The 27,869-nt window shown below is 31.5% G+C and overlaps 2 protein-coding genes across 2 annotated transcripts; both read right to left on the bottom strand.

Moving 5' to 3' along the window:
• Nucleotides 1-3,771: 3,771 nt before the first annotated feature.
• LOC107476079 (pectinesterase inhibitor 28-like) lies at nucleotides 3,772-4,483 on the bottom strand. The gene has a single exon (XM_016095826.3). The coding sequence runs from the start codon at nucleotides 4,481-4,483 to the stop codon at nucleotides 3,920-3,922; it is 564 nt and encodes a 187-aa protein (XP_015951312.1). The 3' UTR covers nucleotides 3,772-3,919.
• A 6,339-nt stretch (nucleotides 4,484-10,822) lies between these two features.
• LOC107476122 (RING-H2 finger protein ATL2) lies at nucleotides 10,823-11,410 on the bottom strand. Its single transcript, XM_016095867.2, has one exon. The coding sequence runs from the start codon at nucleotides 11,408-11,410 to the stop codon at nucleotides 10,823-10,825; it is 588 nt and encodes a 195-aa protein (XP_015951353.2).
• Between the last annotated feature and the right edge of the window lie 16,459 nt (nucleotides 11,411-27,869).

Below are 27,869 nucleotides of genomic sequence, written 5' to 3'. Positions count from 1 at the left end.
CAAGGTAACTTAGAACCCTTATCCAAAAAAGGGCATTTATTTTTCTACACCCTTATTCAAAAGGGCACTCGCCAGAAATATTTTGTTTACGGCCTTAAAAGGCCAAGAGAAATTGTTCACACAACCACCAAACGACATATAAATAAGTTTAAAAAAAGGGGAGACTCACAGGCCGAGCCCCCATATAGCCATAAAAAATAAAGTCATCTCTTCAAAGGAGTAGAGGAATCACCACCGCCAGACTCAGGAGGAGCGTCACCAGGACCAGGAAGAGAAGCTGAAGAGGGAGTCGGAGGAACGGCTGAAGAACTCGGAGCATCTCTGGAACGAGGAGGAGACTCAATAATCCTCTGTCCCCGAGTCTTCAATTCCGACTCAGAAACAACCGTGGGGACAGGAGGATCCACGATGGCGCCATCAATAACGACCTTGTCAGGATGTAAAGGAGAAAGATCCAAGTCGGGAGCGATAACTCTGACTTGCTCCAGGAAAATTCTCCAAGACTCCTCGGCACCATCCGCAATAGAGTCCTCTAACTCGGCATAAGCGTTCCGAGAATTCAGCAAATCCTTCCTCACAACCACAATATCTCGAAATAAACTTTGGTAACTTTCCTGTGCTGCCTTCCTCAAATTCGCCTCCATAGTAAGTTGGGCCTGCAGCTGGCTCTCCTTCTCCCGGAGGCTATCTCTCTCCCCCCTCAATTTATCTCTTTCCTCCTTCAACTCCCTCTCATGTTTTTGGAAAACAAGAAGCCTCCCCTCCAACTCCTCAACCTTCGAGGTTGCCCCCAAAGAGCTGAGGGGAGTCTTCTCAAAAATGTCCAAAAGTTTGCCACAAACACCCGCCGCCCTAAAACTCTCCTCGGCCAGAGTGGTGAGGTGGTTCCGAACAGAAACATCATCCATATTTATAAAAGGATAGATGTTCTTTCGGACGAATGCAAGAGCATCCGCCTTAACCCCACCATCCCAAGAAGAGCCAGACTCTGAAGTCTTGCGCTTCTTCTTCTCTGGCTCGGGAAGAAGTTGGGTGGAAGGGAGTGGCCGAGACAAAGTTGAAGAAGAAATTATGATAGGTTGAGAGTGAGTGCCTACATTCTTAGGAGGAGGAGGAGGAGGAGGAGGAGAGGTGATTGCTCTGGCACCACCGGACCTAGCCCGGGACTTCGCCTTAGCCTCCTGGACTCTTTGGTAAGACTCCTGAGCATTCTTCTTCGCCATATCTACAAAAGAAACAAGTAGCAAAAGTTACAAGTCGGTAAAACACAAGTCGGCAGAAAACAAGTCGGAAATGAGGGATGCATGCACTACCTAGTTGAGACTGAACAAAAGTAGGCGTCCCCTGGAGGATTTTCCTAGTATCCAAGTATGGGGCCCTCCCCCATGCTTCTCGGAAAAACCCCACAATGGCCGCCTCCACCTCGTCTAGGTCATCTAGACCATACTTTTCGCAAGGGGAGGCCTCCAGCCTATAAAGGGGAAAGCGAGGGGAAGAGTGCTCATCAAGGAAGAAGGGGTGGTGACCCTCTACAGCTTGCACTTTGAAAAAATAGTTTTTGAAGTCATGGAAGGATTCGTCAAAAAGGGTGAAAATCCTCCGACCTTGTATGGCTCGGAAGGATACCCATTGCTGTTTGTTGTTTAGCCCACTAAAGGGCTTAGTCATATGAAAAAGAAAGAAGAAAATCCTCAAAGAGGTCGGAAAGTCCAAAGCGTGACTAATAAACTGATAGATCTTCAAAAAACCCCAAGAATTGGGGTGAAATTGAGTTGGGGCAACACGACAGTGGCGCAAAACAGACATTTCGAAATCCGAGAAAGGAAGAAAAACACCCAAGCGGGTGATCATACATTTATACATAAAGAAAAAATGAGGGGCCGCCTCATTAACTCTCCCAAAACAAACCCGGTCTTCCGGACCCGAGATTATCAACTCATATTTTGGCTCGTCCTCCTCCGAAGTACAAAGCCGGTGATGAGTACGAAGATGAGTGATAAACTCAGCATCGACCAGGGGTTCCTCCCCAAGGACTGTAACATCAACCCACTGAGAAAGAACATCTACGGAAGCCATTTTTTATAAAGAAAGGTGGCAGAAACCTACAAAAGGAAAAAAAAAGAAAAGGAAAATCAAAAAACTCGGTCCCTAAAGAGAAAAGATACGAAGCCAGAATCTACATACCAACCTCTTCACCCACAAAACAAACACATGCAAACATAAGGCATGACGTGAAAGAAATAAAACTAACCTTTATCCGAAAGGTGAAGGTTGGAAAGAGCAGAAATCTTCGAGCACAAGAATGCAGCACGAGCAAGGAAAGAAGAAGTTTGGAAGATTGCAGAAACGGAAAAATGAAAGAGAGGGAAAGTATTTATAAAACACGCCAAGGGGCATAATGGTAAAAGCGGAGCAGTCATTAATGAGATTGCACCGTTACCAAAGCCCTCAATGCTTCCCCAACGGACACGACGTTTGAATTGACGTAACTGTCAGAAACAAAAGGTCGCGAAATCACGTCGGTTTATAAGACCCACGTTTCCTCCAAATAAGTCGGCTACGAACCCGAGATTAAATACTTGAACCCAAACTTTAAAGAAAAAGTTGGGCTCAAGTAGGGGCACTGTTCATACCCTGACCCAACGACAAAGGCCCAGGTCCAACTAAAAGGCCTAATCTGAAGGATTAAGCCTAACTAAGTACCAACCTCCACGTAAGAAGTCGGTATCAACCACGACTTGGTCTGAAGAAGTCGGATGTGAGATTAGCTGGCAGATAAACACTCATTCAAATGAGTAACCTCCCCTAAAATCCCTCTAACCGCTTCATAAAGCCATATCTTAACCTCCCCAAGATAATAGGGACGGTTAACACCCTAAAGATACGGCACTACTCCAACGGTGGTTATTGGCTCACCACTATAAATACACTGACACCCCTCAGGTATCTCTAAGCCCAATACTCTATATATATCATTAAATATGGCTTCAAGCTGGCTCAAGTCTACAAAAAAAGTATGTCATGAACTTAATTTAAAAGCTATATCGGATCAAAATAACAAAATTAAATTTCGACTTGATAAAATATACTTTGCGTTTGGATCAAATTTCGAGCAGAATTAAATATTAAACCCTCTAAATCAGTGGCAGAATTTGAAAATATTTTTTTTGGGACCAATATACAAGATGAAAAATATTGAATAATATATTACATTTTTAGAAGATAAATATTCTAACTATGAAAAAATCTCAAACCAACCATATTAAAATTATTTTGAATGATTTATACCAAATAAAGAACAATTATTTTAGTGCATATATATAAATAAATTCACCGCCTCAATTTTTACACAATAATAGAAGAGCAATGCTAGGGGGACAGCAACTTTTGTGATTGTTAGCCATCAACTAACCATCAATGATGATTTAATGGTGTGAGATTGGTATGAGATTTCATCCAATGGCTCACCTTTCTCTGCTGGTTACGCTGGCCAAAATTCAATAGAATTGCTGGCTCCCTAGACTTTCCCATAATAGAAATGGTGGGTTAATTAGCAAAAATATCTACAATAAACAAAGTGACTAATAAGATTCACTACTATCTTTATTGTATGTTATTTGCCAAAAAAAAATAGAATAAAAAATAAACGATAATTAAATTTGTATGTATACAAAATTGCTGCAATCAAATTACATTACATACAAGATTTTCCTACAAAATCCAAAAACGGATTTCATGCTCATGTAAAAGTGTACACATAGTTAAGATTACATGATACATAAAAATCATCTCTCTTTATAACAAAATTTATGAGTAATAAGATATAGAAATTCAACCATAATAATAATAATAAGGTAGCAAAAATCTCCAAAGAGATGCTATAGTAGTAGTAGTAATGGTGGTGTTGGTTAAATTAGAATTATTTAGGCTTCATCTTAGAAGAAGAATCCAAGGCCTTGCTAAGAGAAATGGCAAGGTTGCAAAGATGGCGAAAAGCTCTACTTTGTTGGGACAAAATATCATCATCACCAGGAATTGAAGCATCACAAGTATCAATGGCTGCCAATGCTGCTTGAAGCCAAACTTGAGCATCATGTTCTTTGTTTGCCAATGTGGCAGCAATGGTGTCCTCAAGTTGACCCTCGGCATCCAACAAGGTCTCCTTGCAATCAGCGAGACCTTGTTGGAATGCTGGGTCAAAATTTGGGTCGTCGATAAGCGTCTTGCATTCTGTTAGGATGCCGGACGCATTCGCGGCCGCGACCTTAAGAGATATCAAGACTAGGTCTTGTAGGCTTGCTTGAGGACATGATGGGTCCGAGGTAAGTACCTTAAGACATAGATCCTTTGTTTGTGACTCGCTACATACTACGTTGATTAGTTCGTTCCCTTTGAGGTTTTTATCAAATGCAACAGTTTTGTGATTTCCTAGGATAATGCAAAAGATGGTCAAGAGAGGCAAGAATGTTGTGATTGTCTTCATGTTTTTATTTTTATTTTTTTGGTTTGGAATTTGTTGTGGTCAAAAAGTGGTGTTGAAGCTAAGATCACAATAGTGTGGGAGTTAAATAAATAACATTGAGAATGATTTTTTTTTTTGAATGGTTGTGTTTATGTTTCTAAATTGGGGATGTTAATTGACGATGGGAATTGTTCATAGTCTTGTTAGCCTAACATCAATTGCTAAATTCGATTTGTTTGCTATAATTGACACCCAATTATTGCTGATCAACGTTCATGGCTTTCTATTTTCGGATAGATTAAGTTTAATGGAGTTACTAGCATGGTTCCCGTGAGATGCGCCTAACGGCAATATATATTTCATGCTCATTTATAAAATTTAGAAAAATGTATATTATTAAGAGGTGATTAGTGATTACTCACACTACTACAATTTATAGTGTTAACAACGACTTTTTTTTTTCCAAACAACAATTTTTTTGTCAACAAAAATGTTTATATAGTCGTAAGTTTTAGAAGCCAAGTGTCGCCACTTTTTAAGAGTAATATATAATTAAGCAAGATATTTGATATATGAGTGAACGAAAAAAAAATTTAAAAATAGTCAAAATTTATTTTATTTAATAATTATTAATTTCTGACTCTTTTTATTTCTCAAATATTATCGATGTGAGTGAATGACGAAGAAAGTGAAATTAGCTGAAACTCAAATGCATTGAGTAAATAAAAAAGAAGCCTTGTTGGAAGAGAGTATACTAAAGTTGCTAGTCCCTCGTTAACAGTATCATTATATTCTAAAAAAGTGAGGCAAATAAATGTCTTTAATATAATTTTAACATGTGGATCAGATATAATGGTTTAATTTGGAAGTTAAATATATATTCAACTGAAAAATCATGATAATAATGCTCTGTTATACATGGACATCTTGTCATAATTGTGGTCTTATTTGTTTGTTGCGAGAGTCATCACAACAGATTATAACATATTGATAAAAATAAAATTTAATCATTTGTTCTTTTCAAAGATGTCCCTAGACCCTAGCTCACTCAAGCAGCTGTTACTTCTATGTGATTTCAAATTAAATTTTCCAATTAATTATATTACTTGCGTCGGTTGGATTGATTGAAGGTGAACAAAACATATCTTATAAGAATGTAATTTTTTTTTTGGGATATGATTTGATGGATAAATATAGAAGATTTGCCATCATTCTTATCATATATCAAGAACAAAATCGTAAGGTTTAAAATGTTAAAGTAGACAATATCTAAAACGGTTCCGCTACGTTACCAACAGCATATCTGCCAACTTTTGCCAACTCTTATTTATAATTGTGTTTCATGGAAGTGTGTTCGTGGATGTGTCTAATAAAAATGTCTTTTTTATAACTGTGTTTAATAGAAGTGTCTTTATAGATATATTTTCTAGATGTGTCTTTTTATATATGTATTTAAAATATATTAATTATTAAACACATCTTCGAATACACTTTCATGAAACACCAATATAAATAAGAATTGGCAGAAATTGGCAGATAATATGTTGGTACCCTATACTTTTCCTATCTATAAACAGATAAATTGAACATTTTTTTTAAAGCAATGAGCTCAACACACTAAGTAGAACGTAACTGCGTAAGTAATAAACAAGAAGATCAACATATATGGAATAAAGAAAAGAAAAAAGAGAAAAGTTCAGCACCATGAACACTAAATTATATCCTTTGTCATCTTCGCCTTTTTCATTAACAACAAAAGGGATTCTTATCTAGCCACTCCTTATAACTTGTAAAGGACACATGGATAATCTTGTCAATCACTTTTTTTTTATGCTAAAAAATTCTTCTATTCCTTTCTAGTCATATGTTACAAATAATCGCAAAAAAAGACACCATCCATCTTTTACGTATCTCCTTGTTACTGGATATCTCCGTCCAACTCAAGAAATGTTCCTTTAACGTCGTTGATGATGTCCATTGCCTTCCAATAAATGATAGTCATACATACTAAACCTGTCAAAAAAATCATAACCAAAAAATAAATGGTGATCGATCATATTCAAAAAAAATTATAGATAATATAAGAACTAGATCAATGTGCTAACAAAAACGTAAACGAACAAAAATTGTAGATGTATTTCATTATTTGCATGTTATCCATAATATAATTCACCTACCGATGCATGGCAGTGACATAGTGTCCACGTTTTGGTGTAGAATGAATTTTAGTACCGTAGGAAGCTTTAATAGAATGTTATATTAGTCCAAGTTATTTATGGTAGATACCAAAAAAAATGTCGTTTACCAAATACATATCAATCAGTACTCATGCAAATTTATTGTAGGAACCAAAATGAAGAGGTTTGAAGGACAAAAATTCATTTTGTTTCTACTACATTGCTGTACATCCGTGACCATATCACTTTCATCCATGAATAATCATGAACCATGTTCCAATGCAAAATTGTATTCAGTTCGACTCAACATGTTATATATCTTTCAAGTATTAAATTATATTTATTATTATTATTATTACTATTACTATGACTATTCAAATAAAATCATCAGCCACTTCAAAGAAAACAAAATAGTCACTCATTGTCAACATCACTCGTCTTCACCGCTACCGCACTCTGGTCTCAAAATCTCTTCACTAAACCAACATACATTAAAACAGTATAGTTTAAATTATAAATAATTAAATACATGATATATAAAAGTTTGCTAAGTAGAATATTAGAAATCTTCTAAATAGCAAAAGCATAATTATACATATATTTAGATTTTATTATTAATAGGACATTATTATTTTATATAAACCTACTTATTAAATGCGTATATATAGCATGCAGGCAGGTCTTGGATATATACTCCCATTCCTCTCACCTCCATATATACACAACAAGATAAACGAAAAATTACGGCGAAAAATTATCGGCGGTTTTTGAAACCGTCGTAAATTGAAAGAATACCAAGAGTTTTGTTAATATTTTAATGTTTTATTAAAACGAATGAGAATAGTGGTAGTTTAGTGTCTAAACAACTGCAAATAATATTTTGGTCAGATTTTTAAATATTTGGCCAAAACAATTTAATGTCATTTTTTTTGTTTTTGTGCAGACTTTAGAAAAGCAAAGGCGCCAATCACTAACTCTAAAAATTCTTGCCGCCGTGTAGCTTCGTTCTCTCCATCAATTCTAGGTTCTATGTCTTTTCTTATTATTGATCTGCTTCTTCCACCGTGTAACTCCCACCCGCGCGAAAGAAAAATATAAGGGCATGTCCATATAGGAACAAAATTTGTCCCCATATCCAAATATTACCTTTTTTTCACTTTTATCAAATAACGCATCTCTATCAGTTATGTAAGGGTTTTGAAAATCAAACCGAATCAACTGGTTCAATCGGATTAACTAGAAACTGGTCAATAAGCCGATCTGGCCTACTTATAAAACCGTTCTACAAAAAATTGACGAAAAATCGGTCAAACTGGTGGTTAACAGACAAATTGGTCGAATCGGTTGAGTTTCAGCAAGTATCGATTTTCTCCCCAAGCCATGAAACGGCGTTGTTTTTGGTGCTAGTGAAAAAAAAACGGAAAAAAGGTTCAAGTAAAATAACGTTGCTGAATGCTGAGCCTATTTTCCTCTTTAAAGAGAGTCTCCTGGTCACCTCCCAACCCTACTTTGCTCTACAAACTTCTTCTTACAAACACCGTCACCTCCAACAAATGCCGGAGCGTCATTGTCGCGGGTCGAAGCGCCACCGTCGCGGATCGTAGCGTCATCATGGTCGTCTGCTTGTCATCGTCACCGAACCGCCACTGTCATCGAAGCATTGGTCGTCGTCTGGCTCTGGCCTTCTGTGCTCTTCCACGGTGAGTACTAGCTTCAATCTTTTTGTTTTTCAATTAATTTTGTTTATTTGGTGACAAAACTATATGAATTAGGCAGATTTGAGTTTATGAGTTTTTGGTTTTTTCAATTAAATTTTTATTCAGAGAAGAATTAAGAGTAGATTTGAGTTTAGAACTTCAAATTTAGAATTTTTGGCAGATTTGGAATGTTGTTCTTATTCTGTTTAAGTTCAATTTTATAATTCTGGGCAGATTTGGATTTTTGTTCTGTTTAAGTTCAATTTTAGAATTCTGAATTTGAAATTTTGGTATTTTGAATTTTGCTATATAAATGCAATTATGGTCTTTTGAATTCGGCTATATTGAGTTTTGGTGAATTAACTGGATGATATGCTGAATTTAATTATGTTGAATAATGTATGAATTGTATGAATTGATATTTTCGTCTGGATTCTAATTTGCTGTCATTCTGAATTTTGATGGGATAGTCACAAAATGGTCAGCAACCACAACATAATGATGTACAAGAATCTCAGGCAGGTTCCTCTCGAGAAAAATCTGACCCGGCTTGAGAATTTTTCACACTGAAGTATGATATCGGAACACTTAATGATGATTATGACTTCTGATGAGTAGAGTCTTTATTTAGTTGAAATATTATTTGTTTAATGTTGTTTCAAAATATTGTGTTTGTCATTTATGTGGATTTTGATCTTATTTAGTTATAAACTTTGAATATTTGAAATTGTTTATGACTTTTGAATGATAAATTATGAATTATTCATTTTGTGAAATTGTTAGATTTTGAATTTTATTAGTTTAGAAATTATTAAACTTAAAATTTTAAAATTATGTATTGAATTTTCTATAATTTTAGTATTTTATTCTATATTTAATTAAATTGATTCAATCACAGTTCAAATCCGATTGAACCATTGAATCATTGAACTATGAACCAATTACTTGACTAATTTGATGACCGATTTAATTCTCGCAACCTTAGTTATGTACAACAGTACAAGCATATGAAAGAGAGTTAAATAAGTTAGATTATTAAACCCAGTAAAATCAAGTTAAAGTTTAGGATTCAATTAACATGTGTCTTAAGAGTATAAATTAATATTAATTAAAAATAATCATAAAAAATACAAAATTTAGCTTTTGATGTAAATATGATGTATTTATTAAAATAAAAAGTTTTAAATTTTACTTATAACAAATTTAATTTATATTCTTAAAACACATGTTAATTAAACTCTAAATTTTATTTATGACATTATTCATTAATAATCGAGTGAAATCGTATGTTTAATTTCATTTCTCAAAATACTTATTGGACTCATGAATAAAGAAAATTATCAATTATATATTGTGTTACGAAAAATACTAAAAAGCTAGTAGAATTTATTATTTTAGTCAATAATTAATTATTAATACTAAAAATATAAAATAAAAATATTAAATTATTAGACTAAAAAAATTGAATTAATAACTAATAAAAATATGGACTAAAATTAATTAATCTTGCTGACTTTAACAATTTTTTGTGTTATTAGGTGCAATCGACTTCATATAAAGTTGATAATTGAGAGTCGTTAAATGTTTTGACTGATTTAACTAAATTTTTATCTAACGATTCTTAATAACTACGAACTTCACGTAAAATCGACTGTAACTAAATTTTTACCGTATTATTTAGTGTCGCTGCTCAATATATACTACTACTACAAAAAAAATCGTTTTTTATTATCCGATTTTACATATAAATCTAACGGTAAATAATATTGCTGTCGGATTCCTCATTTCTAATCCGACAATAATAATCTCTCATAATCTAATGTTAATGCTTGCTGTCCAATTTTTTCACATAAAATCTAGCAATAATAATAAATGCATATCTAGTAGTGTGTATATATACGAACCATCTCTATACAGACTAATAAACTAAGTTTATTCAAGGTTGAATTCCATTCATTTACACAAATTAATAAATAATCTCTTAATTTATTAATAAGCTATTAACAAATTAAATTCAAACTAATTTACCATTTAATTTGACTCACTTTTAACTGTAATTCATGCACAAAAGAAAAATCACAGAACAATCACACAACATTAACGGATTTAATTAAAGAATTAATTACCTCTCAACTTAAACTTTTTTTTTAAATTTTTTTAGCCTAATAAATTAAGAATTATCTTTTTATAGATTAAAATTCTATTTAAAAAATTGTTCTTTGCCAATAATTATCACATGTAAAAATTTAGATTCGAATGTTTGACATTTATTGGATAAGTGAATTAAGTCAATTAACCATTATAACATTGCAAGCTGGTTTCAAACATTTTATTTTATTGCAGTATAATTAACCATGTTGTAATGTTACATCACCTAACCACCTAACATAACTGTGGCCACACAGTTAAGTATAGCGCTACCAAAAAAGAGAGAATGTTACATTACACATAATTAAGTATACATCTATGGTGCTAACTATTAATTATTAAAGACCCATTATATTTATACAGTAACTACTATTCTTCATCTTCTGCACTTTCTCCATTTCCAACTCCATCTCCAACGGTTTCTTCTTCGGGCACCAAATCGGTTCAGGAAACCACTTCTCCAGACCCGGTTCAATAACCACCGAACCGGGTTGAACCGGATGAACCGGTTTCCTACAAAGCGGGCAACTCGAGTGAGAACCGAACCACGCATCTATGCATTGCGAATGAAAAGCGTGGCGGCAAATCGGAAGGACACGGCCCTCCTCGCCGGCGACGAACTCCGACATGCACACGGCACAGCTGTCGCCGCCGCCGACGGCGGAAGGAGAAGAAGGAGGGTGTGTGAAGGTTGGGAGGGTAGTAAGAAGGGAAGGGTGGATACCGTTGCTGGCGGGAACAGTGTGTCGGTGGCGGTGGTGACGACGGTGGCTGTTACGGCGGCGGATAGGAAAGCATGAGTGTCGGAAAGTGTGGAGGAAAATGATGAGGAGGAGGAGGAAGAAAAGGAGTACGGTGAAGGTAAGGAAGAGGATGCCGTTTTTGGCATATAACTTGGAATTGGATTCGATTTCTGATGAATCCATGAACATGAAGAGAGAGAGAGAGAGAGAGAATTGAAGAAAGGGAAGTGAAGTGTTGAAGATGAAACAGAATGTCATGTGCAAGTAGTAGATAGAGAGAGTGAAGAAGTAGAAGAGGAAATGAAGAGGAAGGTTCCTATAACTTATTTATTATTATTATTATTATTATTATCATCAGCATTTTTTAGTAATTTTTATTTGATATAGCTGATTTTTCGAAATTAAATTTTTTTAAGAAAATAAATAATTAGTCAACTTTTTATTTTTTTTTACTTTTTTTAAGGTCAACTTTTTTATTTAGATATCATTAATAAAGACAGAAAAAAATATTTTCTTTAACTCTTTTTCTCAATTTTTTTTCTTGGAATTGAATTTCAGATTTTATAAATTATTAAACACTCCACACTTTCAATTATACAAATACAAGAACTTTCAATTTTATATCAATTAAAAGAAGTTGTATAAAAAATACGAAACTTAATTTCTAATATATTTATTTTATATTTATTAAAATAAAATATTCAAACATTTTATATTTTTTGTTATGCATATTAACTAATTAAACCCTTATTTATATATAGCTCATCAATAAATTATTTGATTAGACTACTCTACTGTATCTCAGAGATCTAATAAGAATACAAACTGATTACACATAATTGAATGATAATAATATATATAGAATAAGAAAACTTAATTATATTTTATACCCACGAGGACCAAAAACTAATAGTAAAATATTGTTAATTGAACTTATAGTTGATGATTTAGGGTATAAGAAAATGTTAGACTAGTCTTTGTTGGTTAGTGAAAGAAATGATTGTGTGCTTCCTGTTAATTAATCCAATATTATTCTTATAGTTCTTCTTAACCTTTCAAACAAAATAATATTTCCTCTCATCATAACTGGTTCTGTTCTTATAATAACTTAAATAAAAATAGAAATATTTTATGGATTTTTTAAAAAATATTTATTTAATAAATTAAAATATAATTATATTTCTGTAATATCTGTGGTTGATATCTATCCAATTCATCATATAAAAAAATTACTTTATTTGTACTTTTGTTAATTAAAATCAGAAAAAAAATCCTAATTATCTTCCGTTCTAATTTCTATTTGTTCTAATTTCTTGTCTTTTCCTGTCCCTAATTAAAAAGTCTTAATGATCATACTGAGACCACATTAATTATTCATCTCCCTTGGAAACAAACATTCATTCTAGTAATGTCCAAAGACATAATAGAAACACATATAAAGTGACAAAAATAAAAGATGGATAAAAAGTGACAATTAGGATAGTCCACCATTTGTTTTGATAGAGAGAAACATCGATTTGATGTTAATTATTAAGTTCATGGAGGTTATTAATTAAATGACATTTTGCTGCACCATAAATATTGTCCAAATTTATACATTATCAATAATACTAGGAAACAAGATGGTTCCGTCCAAAAATTAGTCAAATATTTTTGGGTGAATTTAAAATTTTTACGTGGATGGTGTTTATGTTAGGCATTAGGATGTTTCTTTTCTTTGTAAATTGGATGGTTCTAAATCTGTTTTTTAATTTATTATATTTTAGACATTTAAAAAGGGAATGAGAATGAAGTTTCCATAATTCACGTTGTAATGATATTGAATGTATCTCTTCCTAATTTAAATGTGGTGAAACATTTAATAATCAATATTTTAAATTATAAATAAATAAAACTAATTACTATATTTATAATTAATTAAGTTATTCCACTCTTGGCTGATTTAGAGTTGGTTACATATACTTTTTCATACATTATTATTAAGAAGTACGAAGTAAAAATACTTTATTTTTGTTGGCCATGTGTGCATCAATTGTCCCGTGGCGGAGGCTATGTGGGCCAAGTCACAATCGAATGTCGTGGGCGCTTGTGTTGCTGAATGTACTATAAGGCTAGGGTATGCGCTTCTACTAACACCAATTGGTTTTAGTCGAGCTGGTAGCGCCTGAGGTCCTACAAGTGGTATCAGAGCTTCGGTTCGGTAGGATTTATTCTTAGTATGCTCTGTGGTTGCAGCCTAGTCTGACCTTCCACATCAGAAAAGAATTTTATCGTGTGGCTTGAGGTTGATCTTTGGTTGCTGTTGTTGTTGCTGGAAGGCAGTGTGACTCTGTGAGAGTGTAGTTTGGAAAGGTTCTGGCTAAGGAAAGACTTAGTATTTAAGTGTGTCCATTGTGACCCACCTCTCTTTTATGGGGACCCTTCCTAGTGCACGGTCTACAGTTGAGTTATACTATTCCAGTATACGGTTGCAACAATGTCAGGATATTCAAGTGCTGTGAAGCTTGAAATAGAGAAATTTGATGGAAGAATCAATTTTGGCTTGTGGCAAATACAAGTCAAGGATGTGTTGATACAATCAGGTTTGCAACTATTCATCACATTACTCAATTCCTCGTAACTTTCAAACTCTAACTTCGATCGAAGACCCATTTGTAGCTATGCGTCACTCTCGTCGCGCTCTTCGATTCTATCTAACTATTGCGGTAAGAAATTTTAAAATTCTTGCCTTATTCTTCATTTATCCTCAATTTCACGTATTAATTTGGATATTGAAAAAAATTTGATTTTTCAATGTTTAAGGGAGGCTCAATCTTAAATTCTAGCAAGGTTTTGACCCAATGCTATAAGAAATAAAGTAAGTAAACCTTTTCTCTTTAGTTTTTTCAAGTTTTAGTTATGAACATTGTGTGAATATTGTGAAAATTGAATGTGATTAGATTGAATAGGATTGGATTTGTGTAAATTAAGTGTGGAATTGAGTCAAAGATCACATTGGTGAGGAATTTGGTGGAGCTTAGATCGGTGGAGGTTGGAATTTTCGGAGAAGAGTTTTTTCGAGGTTGAGACTGCCGTCAACGAATGTACGAGTTTTAATTTTAGATAGACATTATGTAACATTTTGTGAAAACCTAGCTTAATTGTCCTAGGATAGTGTTGAATGTTGTGTGTTGATGATGAAGTGTGATTATGTGAATTAGGTGTTTGGTGAGTGCTATATGATGGTAAGATTGAGATTGGATATGCATGTTGTGGTATAGTTGTTATTATATCCATTGGTGTGAAATTAGACCAGAGACCGTAATAGGGTGAGGTATTCCCTATTTGGTAAGTTATGATAAGTTGCATAATTGCCATATTTTGATTGGTTATGGAATGATGTGGTTTGGCCGGGTGATTAATGTTAGGATTTGGTTGAATTAGTCCCACATTGCTTAGAATAGCAAATGGAGTGGGTGGCCTAGGCTATAAATATGAGGCTAAGTTCTCCATTTGTTTTTGCACCAGTCAGAAACACTTTAAGCTTGTATCTGATTTTTCTTTTCCTCTGTACTCTTTGATTAGAGAGTGTTGTGAGGTGTAGTTAGATATTTGCTTTGAGAGAGTGTGGGTGTACTGGGGTGCCGGTGAGAGAAAGAAGTCTATGTGTTGTAACAATTTTCACATAGTGATATTCTCTGGTTGTCGTTTGACAACGGCCGTGGTTTTTTCTCCGGTAATTGGAGTTTCCACGTTAAATTCTTGTGTTGTGATTGTGTCTATTTTATTTCTCTGTCAAAGGTGTTTTCTCAAGGGGGAATAGTGTCTTATTCCCAACAATTTTTAAGTTTTCTTTTATTTTGTTGGCTGTTATTATGAGAATCTCTTTTGTTTTATTTTTCTTGGGTTATTAAAATTTTGTATTAGTCATTTTTTAAGAAAAAAATATAAAATAAATTAAAGTATTTCCTTCATCACCTCATTTAATTTTGATTAAGACCATCTGAGTAAGTTTAATTTGTAATAATTGGTAAAACCATGGTTTGATATATTAATAAACAATTTTTAACAATGTTTTTGCTTTTTCTTTTGCTGAATTTCATAGTTTAAGACTTAATCTATAAGAGAGTAAAAATTATTCAGAAATGTAGCTTAACGTGATTTTGTGGAATATAATCCAATCCAGTTTTTTCCCTTCATTTTTTATTTTAGAAAATCTTCAAAGAAAATAATCCTTTTTTCTTTTTATTTCCAACCTCTAACATACAAACAATACGAAAACAAATTAACAAACATACACAATATTTGTTATTAATGTTTGTATTTTAAAATTTTGTCTATCTGTTTATAAGCAATCTATTGAACCAACTTTTATATCAGTTAACATTATTCAATTTCTTTATTATAAAAATTATTTTTAATTCTTATCTTTTAAAAAGAGTTTAGAGTGAATATATATATATGTAAAAATAAAAATCGGTTGAAATTAGCTGAAAATTAGTAAAAAAATAATGCTTCAAAAAATATTAGCTAAAATTAATTACCGAAAATCGATTGCCTAAAAATTGGACTACTCTTTATATAAATAAATTCATGAATATATTATTAGTAAATACTACAATAAAAATTTTATAATTGTCTTTATGTAAAAATCTTTTCTTTTGATCTTTGCATGATAAATTGTATGGTTAAATTTTAATATGATATAAAAATATTATTTTTATTTAAAATATAGCTAAATAAATAAATTATACTTTTAAACAAAATATCTTTGTAAAAAAATATGTTTACCATTTTGGTTAGAGTAATTGCCTATATAATTTTCTTTCTTCCCTCTTTTACGCTTCTCTATCAACCTTTTTTCTTCTCTCTCTCTGAAAAAATTGGATAAACCAATCACTACTCACATGTGTTTGTTCCCATGCAAAAAGCAAGACTTTCACTACGTACAAGAAGAAAGAAACATATTAAATATACAAAAAGGTGTGTCCTACAAAACTCAATGGGGCTGTGATTATTTAGCAATAGATCAGTATAGTGATTATTAAATATAATATTAATCATCAATAATGAAAAAAAAATGACTCTTTTGTTTTGAACCGAATCCGAAAATGTTTACCTAATTACCTATAGCAAAACCAAATAATCCAGGTCACTCATGGTAATAGTGATTCTGGCTAGTTTAATTTCATCGGATTGGAATTAGAATCTTGAAGCTTCAAAGATTTAGTGGTAATGTTTTATGAGTAAAACTTCAGGTGCAATTAATTTCATGTGAAATTGATAGTTGAAAATTGTTAGATGATAATTTAGTCAAATTTAATAAATTATTTAATGATTCTCGACTATCAACTAATTCACATGAAGTTACACCTAAAAGATACGATCTATTTTAAACCATTCAAATCTTCGAAAGCTACTCCTTAAAAATACATATATTTTACCAAATTTTAGGAGAATTAGTGCACTTTGCCCTAAATTAATAGCATCATAAATATTTCTAAAAAAAAAAATCAGCCTTGTTTTCCTTGCAAACACCGACAGAAGTTAGAATAATATGTAATAATTTTCTACAAGATCCAAATTATTGTTTTCATCACTTTTATGGAAACTAAAATTCCTAAAGCATATACCCTTGAATTGATACAAAGCATGAACAAAAAGTGAATCCATATATATAACAGTGGCAAAGTGGTCCATAAGCATATAATGATGGAAATGTACCTCAAGATGTTCAAAAGAAATATAAATGGTTATAGTTGCCTTAACATGTATATGTATAAGACATTTAGTATAAAGATATTATTAATTAGGGCCTACCAAAAGATAATTTGTCTTTGTTCTTATAAATGTTAGTTGGTATAGACTTTGACGGTCCATAACGTTGGGAATATTAAATAGTCTAATAATAATTTTTTTATTTTTTAATAATAGTTAAATAGTCTTTATTTAATTTTAATTATAATTTAATTTTTTTATATATTATTTTATTATTAAAGTTATCTTTTATTTTATAAATTATTATTTTATTATTCATCTATCATGTTTATTAGTAATTAGAAATAAAAATAACAACGAAATAGATTTTTCATTAATCATGATGACCTTCATAAATATTTTGACAATATGAATCAATGAAGAGTTTTTATACTTGCATCCGTTACATCTGTAAACACTAAGAAAATTGTGTTTCTTGTAATTCAATAGATTGAACGTACAACACAATCGATTGAATATAGCAGGTTTTTTCAAAATTTAATCAATTAGAATTGTTACCCAATCGATTGAATTGTGCTATAAAATATAAGTTTTTTCTTATTCAATCGATTGGTCCTGTTACCCAATAGATCGAATTTTGCAAAACAATAAGGGCAAATTGATTGGCATGGTAACATAATGATTGAATTGCGCTGTAGAATAAGTTTTCTCAAAATTCAATTGATTAGTTTTATAACAATCGATTGAATTTTGTACGTGATTAAGGGTATCTTATATTCAATCGATTGGTATGTTATAATAATATAATCATGCAAAAACAATGTATCCAATTTGTATATATAAAATTTTATTTTATTAGTTATGGAGTCTTTGTCATGTATTAAAAGTATATAGATATTATTTGAAGTATAACTTAATATATTAAAACTGTTCAATTAGCTACGAGTGAATAATAGTAAAAGTTACACATTTTCGAAACAAAAATAAAAAAAAATCATGTTAGTCACGGCAAAAATTTCATTCTACAGCACAATTCAATCGATTGTGTTACCATACAAATTGATTGAATAAGAAAATATCCTTATTTTTCTGTGAAATTCAATCGATTGGATAGTTACAATTGATTGAATAAGAAAAAACTTATATTCTATAGCGGATTTCAATTGATTGCATAACCATTCAAATCGATTGAACTTTGAAGAAACGTACCATATTCAATCGATTGTGTTGTACGTCCAATCGAATTACTAAAAAATACAATTTTCGTGGTGTTTACAGATTTAACGGATCAAGTATAAAAAAATCTCGTTGATTCGCATTGTCAAAATATTTATAAAGGTCACGATTAATGAAAGATCTATTTAGTTGTTATTTTTGTTTCTAATTACTAATAAATATAATAAATGAATAATAAAATAATAATTTATAAAATAAATTAAATAATATATAAAGAACTAAGTTGTAGTTAAAATTAAATAAAGAATATTTAATAATTATTAAAAACTTAAAAAAATATGTTTTACAATAACATTCATAATACATAATAGAGAAAGAAAAACAAAACACAAATAAACGTCTTACAGATTATACGGCATAATTGAAGTGCCTTAGGAGTAAACCTCTTAATAATTTTATCTAAAATTTTCTTATTCCTAGTATAGTTACAAAACTGATCTCCATTTATAATTTTATATAGAATAAAAGACAAATAGATCCCTAATTTTTTTATATGCGGATATTTTCGTCTCTCGAGATTAAAAAATACATTTAAATTCCTCACCTTATAAAACGCGTGACAATTATACCTCTCTGTCGAGTTGGTGCTCAAAATGACAACGGAGAATGCTGACCTCAAAAAATGATGACTGAGTTGTCCATTTTGCCTCATGATATGAATGGGGGAACAAATTATTAAAGGACAAATTCGTTCTTATGCTCTAAAAGGACGTCGTTACCATCCCCCACCTTATTTCACCATTCGTAATCTCCATAACACCCAGAAACCACTACTCCAGATATTACAAAAAATGTCTTCCTCTAGTTTAAAATGGTGGTGTGCTTAATAGACGTCGTGGTTGGCGAAGGAAACAACAAGCTTCATCTGGCAAGAAGCAGCCATCTTCTATAGAGGTAAGGGTAATAGTCGCATGTATACGTGTGTTGTTGTTTAAATGTTCGTGACAATATAATGCATGGGGTTGGGCTTAGGGGTGATTGCATGTTTTATTTCTGATAGAAGAATGAGAAAAAAGCTATGTAGAATTTACTGATTTATAAATTTGAGGCACCTGATCTAGGATTTAATGTCTAATTTATGTTGTTGTGGATAATATAGATGGATGATATATATGTGATACCTGTTTCTTTATCGTGGAGGCCATTTTAGTAGAGGACCCAGTGAAACTCTTGAGTATATTGGTGGAAAAGTTGAAAAATTTTCGAAGATGGACTTGGACTTCTAGAATTTTGGGGACTTGGTGACATTGTCAAAGGTCTGGGCTATGCATCATACATGGCAGTTTATTGGTATGACCCAACAAGCAGTGACATTGAGTCTGGACTGTACATTCTGAGTGGGGATGCAGGAATAAATGATACGCGAGAGAACAAGCTGAGGAATTCAAGCACCGATAAAATTTACATTTACTTCAACCACCCCGTAGATGAGCCACAGATAATGGAAGAAGATGCTGCTGCAAAAACGGGGACAGAAGAATTTAATGATCACATTGATGTTGATAGCATCATGAGGGAGTTTCAGTCATCACCATTCATAGAAGATGATGAATATGATAGTGGGGATGACGAACTATATAAATCTCCTCTAGCTATCTTTGAAATTATTTCTAATGATGATTATTCTAGTTGTGATGAGAAAAATGATAGTATGAAGAGAAAAAGAACTCTAAAAAAAAGGAGAAGGTCCTGCCACAGAGTAAGGACAATGTTAAGGAAGGGACAGGAGCAGAGTCAAGTAGAAGTAAAAAAAATAGTTGGACCAAGGAGTGTAAGTGGGAATAATACTAAAGGAACCAGGACAACTACGAAACTCAAAGAAACTGGGCCTACTGTAAAGTCCAAAAGGACCAGGCCCACTGCCAAACCCAAAAGAACTGGGCCTAATGTAAAGCCACAAAGAACTAGGCTTGCTGTACATGATGAAGAAGCTGTGCCTACTGTGCAACCCAATGATAGACCTCCAATTGGACTCTATGTGAATGAGAAGGTTTTAGATGATGATGACCCCATTCATGAGTATGAATTAGAGGATCTTCACACACCAATATCTTCAGAGGATGAGGGATTGAAGCATGAATTTCTAGTTTTTAATGATGAATATGAGTTTGGGGAGAGTATAATTGAGTTGGAACCAAGTTTGCAACCATTGATGGGTTGAAAGAAGTGGTAATAGATATGTTCATTTAAGAAGGAAGGAAACTTGTGTGGATAAAAAATGATAAGGAAATGGTGAGGGTTGGATGCAAAGGTGAAGACTATCTTTGACTGGCACATCTATCCGACAACAAAATACTATTATGTTTCTAGGTAAAGACTTACAAGGCAGAGCATACATGTACTAAAAATTTTGATAGTAATGCTGCTAATCAACATTGGATCAGTAAGAAAGTGGAGAAGAGAATGGCAAGTCAACCTCATATGACAACTAACGAGACAATTGATTTTCTTAGAGAATAACTTAACTTGATGGTGCATCTGAAGATGGTTTATAGGACAGTGAAAGAGGCCAAAGAGAGGATAATGAAAAATGAAAAGGAACAATATGGGAAGCTCAGCGACTATGGAATAGAGATAATTAAGAGTAACCCCGGGTCGACAGCAAGAATTGATGTGAAGCCTATTCCACAATCCCTCCCCTTGTTTGAGAAAATATATATCTGTTTTGAGGGCTGTAAGCAAGGCTTTAAGAGTGGATGTCGGACTTTCATCCATCTTGAAGGAGCTTTTCTGAAGACATACCACAGAGGCCAACTACTTTCAATAGTTGCACAGGATGCGAACAACCAATTCTATGTAGTGGCATATGGAGTTGCAAGATCAGAGATTAATGAATCATGGAAATGGTTCCTCACACTGCTTCAGAAAGATTTGGGTGATGCCAATCAATATAGTTAAAATTTTATGTCCAACCAGTAAAATGTCAGACTTTTACACTGTTTATTTAGGTAAATTAGGCTAGTAATCAGTGGTTTGCATCATTATATTTTAGTAATAAGTCAATATATTTAGGTAGATTAGGCTAGTAATCAGTCAATATGGTTAGCATATTGCATGACTTTGGACTATTTTGATAATTTTATGTGATTGCATCATTATATTCTATGTAGGGCTTGCTACCAGCCTTAAAAGAGGTAATGCCGAGAGCACATCATCGAAATTGTATAATGCACATGTGGAAGAACTTCATTAACCAGCTCAAAGACATGCACATTAGAGACATAGTATGGGAGTGTGCTAATTGCACAACGGAATGAGAGTTTAAAGAGACCATAGAGAAGCTGAAGGGGATTAATAAAGCAGCATGAGAATATTTGACGAAATTTGAACCTCCCACTTGAGTTAAAGCTTTTTTCAGCCACAGACCCAAGGTGAATAATCTTTGCAAAATTTTTAATGCAAAAATAGTGAAGTATAGAGTTAAACCAGTGTTGACAATCTGTGAAAAATTAGGTGTTACTTAATGAGGAGAATGACCAAGCACATTAGGCTGTTAGAGTACTGTAGTGAAAAGCTTGCACATGTCCAGGAGAAACGGTTACAGAGACGGATAAACCCCAACAACAGATGGATTGCTGAGTGGATGGGAGACAATGAAAGAAAGAGGTTTAAAGTTACCAGAAATTACAGGTATATCAATCATCTTTAGCCCTTTAAGAAATATACAGCAAAAATAACGACAACTACACTAATCATAGTAATATGCCACAAATTCATGAATTTTTTCTTTTCAATAGATAACAGCTTCCTCTCAAAATCCTCCATTTTTTTCCAATTATTTCCTTCGAAACATCTATTCTTTAACTCCTATTCCCTCACCATCATCCACAGCACCAAATGCTTCAGATTCTATGACCCTAATTTTTTCAGGTGTTCATCAAGCTAGACAAAGAACCGGCAGTGATGTTCTTTAACCTAGAGCAAATTTTTAGAAAATCACCCAATTAGACACATTACAGTCTTATCCAACTATTGCCAAAGTGGTAAATTATCTTGAAGAATGGACATCCGAAAAACATTTTGTTAGGGATAGTAGTTGTTCTTGACTTGTACAGAATGGCATATGCGCCGCAGAAGCACTTTGGCGCATCCCCATCTCACTCGTATCCTCTTAGCACGACGAATGAAGACCTTGCTCCAGGTCTTGTGCATGAAGAATCCCTTTCACTCATCATGGACGATTGCACCATCAATGGCCATGGCTTCGTAGATGCATTTCGATCAAATAAGGCTCATTCCAGGTAATGGCGTCGTTTTGGAGCATAAGGACGAATTTGTCCTTTAATAATTTGTTTCCCATCCACATCTTCAGGCAAAACGGACAGCTCAATCATCATCCCTCCAGGGGCGAAGCTAGGTGGTGGGAAAGGGGGGCGATGGCCCCCCTAATTTTAATTTTTTACATGTAAATTATATGTAAATTTTAGTTTAGCCCCCCCTTAAAATTTTATTTTAGTCTTAGTTTATTGGATAAATATTTTTGGCCCCCCTCTAATATTTTATCTAGCTCCGTCCCTGCATCCCTCCAGATCAGCATTCTTTGTTGCTGTTTTGAGTCCCAACTCGACGGAGGAGTATAATTATCACGCGTTTTACAAGGTGGGGATTTAAATATATTTTTTAATCTTGAAAGAAGAAAATATTTGCATTTAAAAAAATTAAGAACCTATTTATCTTTTACTCTTTTATATAAAATTTTTCATTCACATTAATTAACAAAACATTATAACTACTTAGTAAATTAAAATTTCAGAAACTCTTTTCTTTTCCTACTATTTTACTACAAAACAATAATTTACAAATATAATAAGCAAACAAAAACGGCATCAGAATTAAAGTTTATATAGTTCTACTGGTCATATCAATATGTATTTTATAGTAAACATTTATAAGGAGTTGTTTTTATATAAAATTAATAGTTAAAATTTATTAGATAATAATTTAATTAAATATGTCAAATTTTTAACTAACAACTTTACGTAAAGATAACTAAATATGAATTTTCACTCTATTTTATGTCCCAATCCTAATCTTTATATAATTGGTTCTAAATTTGGATAAACTAAAAAGGTTGTGATTTTTTTTTTTTTAGTCAAGTGGATTGGACAATCCCAAATTTTAGACATCACAACACATCCAAAAAAGGTTGTGTCATATCAATATGTATTTTATAGTAAACATTTATAAGGAGTTGTTTTTATATAAAATTAATAGTTAAAATTTATTAGATAATAATTTAATTAAATATGTCAAATTTTTAACTAACAACTTTACGTAAAGATAACTAAATATGAATTTTCACTCTATTTTATGTCCCAATCCTAATCTTTATATAATTGGTTCTAAATTTGGATAAACTAAAAAGGTTGTGATTTTTTTTTTTTTAGTCAAGTGGATTGGACAATCCCAAATTTTAGACATCACAACACATCCAAAAAAGGTTGTGTCATATCAATATGTATTTTATAGTAAACATTTATAAGGAGTTGTTTTTATATAAAATTAATAGTTAAAATTTATTAGATAATAATTTAATTAAATATGTCAAATTTTTAACTAACAACTTTACGTAAAGATAACTAAATATGAATTTTCACTCTATTTTATGTCCCAATCCTAATCTTTATATAATTGGTTCTAAATTTGGATAAACTAAAAAGGTTGTGATTTTTTTTTTTTTAGTCAAGTGGATTGGACAATCCCAAATTTTAGACATCACAACACATCCAAAAAAGGTTGTGTTAAGTCATTACTCGTTACACTAAACCTTTATGACACATGGATCATAATTGAGTAAATAGGTTTTCTTTTTTTTTTTCAAACGGGCCTGAATCCAAAACAAAAAATCTGATAACTAATTATTGGTAGGTAGATATCTTAATAAGCTAGAAACATAGCCCATTTTTCCGAAATAAATTATGACCTATTTCCCCTCAGGTTCAAATAAGCTGTCTATTTTCTTATGACCCGGAGAAAAAATATATATATCTCATTTCTTACCTTCGTAGTACGTGTACGTACACTTCATTCTAATATAAAATAAATATTAGGAAGTATGATAAAATACATTAGATAAATATACTTCATATGGTAATTAGTTAATTACCTCTCATGATCTAGCCTTCATCGCATTTTTGTTGGATGATTGGATCATAGCATCAAAGTTTAATTTATTCTCCATAATAAAATTTGAATAAATAAACATTTTAATAATCTCATCCGTCATGAATCCTCAATGTTTGTCTTTTTACTTTTTTTTTTTTTATCATCGTCTTTTTAATTTCTGAAACTATATATGAAAAGAATTCTCCAAGTGTTGGACTTCGAAGTGGCCGAAGGTTGTGTGTAACAACAAATTGTGGCCCGAATCTATTCACTATATTTTATTTGGAAACGACAAAATAAATAAATAAACACAAACAAAATATCTTAAAATTTAAAATAATAAAATATCCCAACAAAAATAACTAAATATTATATATGTATTATCAAAAAGAGCTTTAGCAATCCAATTTTGATTATATTTTTTTTAAACAAAATATAAAAAAACAATTTTTTTATTTTTAAAATTCGATAATTTTATGTCAAGTAAACTTTTTTTACAAAATGTTTATCAAATATCAAAATTATTTACCACCACTAGTTAGTAAAAGTCAACATCATTTTTTATTATGTTTATTATATTTTTAATTTTTTTGAAATGTTATTTTTTTATATTTAGAAATAATTTTATCAACACTAAAATCTTAATAGATATTTTTTGTAGTTTTTTTAGAATTAAGTACGATTTTGATTCTTAAGGTAGGGGTTAAAATTTTTTTTTGTCTCTAATTTTTTTTGTTCTTACAAAATTGTTTCTAAGATTTAATTTAATTTTAAAAAGATAAGGAAAAGGGAATCGCCTTTGGAGAGGGAGGAGGGAGGAGATTTCCTAAGGAAAAAAAGGGGAAGGAAAGGTGAAGAATAGAAGGAGAAGGGAATCCTCTACTGCTGCTCTTCGCCGCCACCGCTACTGCTCGTCGTTCGGTTCTCGCCGCCAGATCTCACCGCTCCTTTTTCTCGTATGCGTTGCATCGTCTGCCCAATCCCTCAACAAGCGTCGTCGCATGGTCGCACTCTCGCCTTTCTTGTTGTTGCCGCCGCAACAACGGTGTCCTCTGCATCTGTTACTTCTACATCGTCACATCGTCTCACTCTTTGTCCTCTTTGTTCTTTTTATATCTGATTCTGCTTCTATTTCTAATTTTGATGCTTTTGATTTTGCTTTTGTTTTTAATTCTGCGTCTAATTCTTCATTCTTTTAATTTTGATGTTTCAGTTACTTCTGTTTTTGTTTTTATTTTTGTTTTTAATTTTGTTTCAACTTTTGTTTCCAATTCTGTTTATGCTTCTGCTTCATTATTGTTGCTGAAGAAGAAAAAAAAAAGGAATAGATGGCTTCATTGTTTTTGCTTTTGATTCATTGTTCATGTACTTCTTATCTGGATTTGGATTTATTATTCTTGTACTTTATTATTTTTTTTTTATTATTTGTTGTTGATTTTATTGTTGCTGTTTCTAGTGATTTTATTGTTGTTGTTGTTGTTCATGGAGAAGAACGAAAACTAGAATAGAAATTGGGTATTTTAGTGAAGAAGAAAAATGGTATTTTGGTTCGAACGACAGTTTTAAAAATAAGTTAAACCTTAGGGATGATTTGTAAGCCAAAAAAGGTTGGGGACGAAAAAAAAATTTCAGTCCCTACTTTAAAGACCAAAATCGTACTTACCCTTCTTTTTACTATGGCTGCACATGGATCGGATCCGCTCGGATTGGATATAGCCTATAATTCTATCCGATTAGTACTGCACTCATCGAATCAGATACGATATCTGCATTTTTTCATATCAGATCGAATATTGGATATATCGGCATAATTAAAAAAAAAATTGTTTTAAGCCCCTATTTGATTGTTTTCACAAAAAAATGTCAAGAAAATGTCTAAAAAATTTATTTTTTCACATATGTTTAAGTCTATTTACTCTTAAAATATTATCAATCAAATTTTTTTTGAATAATAAAAAAAATTAATGATAACACAATATCTAAATTTAATTATTCTAAATTGAAGTACAATATAAAAAATTAAAAATAAGATATTATAATTTATGCTATTTATATAAGACATGTAAATATGCAAATCTATAAATTAAATTTACAGATATATCATATTACTGTCAAATTTATTATCTAATTCTATCATAGTGTAAATTTGATATGATCCTATATATCAAATAACTTTGTAAATAGAATAATATCCACACAATTCAAATTAAATATAAATAATTACCGCAAATACAAGAATATTATCCCATGTATATGCAGTCCTACTTTTTACCTATATATTCATCTTTTGATTGACATCAACAGCAATTAATAAAATAAATACTTGAAAGATATTTTTATTTATCACTATCTTATAGACATTAGTGATTATTTCACGAGAATACAGAAAAGCTAGTTAAATGTTACATATTGTCAGATTTATATGAATTTAGTTAACTGCTAACATCTGATTTAAGGATATATGTTAAAATTATTAATTAAAAATTTAAAAATATACAAAAATTAGTTTTCAATACAAATATTATGTAGTTATATATTAAAATAAAATATTTAATTTTTTTTACCAATAATAAAAACATATGTTAATTAAACCCAGCTTATATTATATTACCTTATAATATTATATTTTATAAAGTTTGTATATGGGCGTTTAATTTGTAATTCCTTTAAATTTTGTGCCTCGTTTTCTGATACAGACAAAGCCCTTTTTCTCAAAATGCACATCTCTCACGTGCTACGCGAGTTTCTCGCAATTATTAGAATATATATTAATTAATAATGGTAGATACAGATCTATACCATGCGTAAAAATAAAAAAAGATTAAAGTTGGAGTGAATAGCTCAGCAAAACAATGGGGCTGGTCCCTCGGATGATTGTCATGTTGAAGTTGAAGGTGAAGTTCGTACAAACAATTGAGAAAAAAGATGCACCCAAAATTAAACAATTAAAAAAAAAACTTTTTGCTTTTCATGAAAAAAGGTATATTTTCAATCTAGGATGTGCTTAACTACTTCCGAATTAAATATTAGTGTAGTTTTTTTTTTTAAAAGTCATATTTTAAATTTATTTAAAATAGTAGGTCATAAATAAATTTTATTTAAGATATTAAACATCATAAAATAGAATCAAATAGAAATACTTTTTTTTAAAAGTTTAAGAACCAAAAATTAAACTATTATATTTTTATAAAAAACATTAGCCATTAAATCAATATTAAATATAAAATATATATTAAAAATATAAAAAATAACACACATGAATTTGCAGAAATACATAATAATTGATTTTTATTTGAATATATTTTGTATAAAATATATTTTCCTAGTAGACCTTAGTTTAATGTAGCAAGATTGATGTCTATATAGAAACAATTTTTATTTTGTGTGTGTGTGAAAATAATAGTTATTAAAAAAGTTTTATTTTTCAACACTAAATTATCTCCGATAAATTTTAAAGATAATTTTCTAACAAATTTGTATTTGTTAAATTTTATTAAAATTATTTATGTTATATAAACAAATATTTTTTTTAAAACTTTCATGCAGGCTTCATTAAAATTATTTTTTCTAAGATAATTTCTGTTTAATTGTTTTTTGAATTTTA

Source organism: Arachis duranensis, chromosome 2 (genome assembly GCF_000817695.3).
Source record: "Arachis duranensis cultivar V14167 chromosome 2, aradu.V14167.gnm2.J7QH, whole genome shotgun sequence".
Lineage (NCBI taxonomy): Eukaryota > Viridiplantae > Streptophyta > Magnoliopsida > Fabales > Fabaceae > Arachis > Arachis duranensis.
The sequence above is the reverse complement of the archived record's forward strand: the minus strand, read 5'-3'. Positions and strand labels throughout refer to the sequence as shown.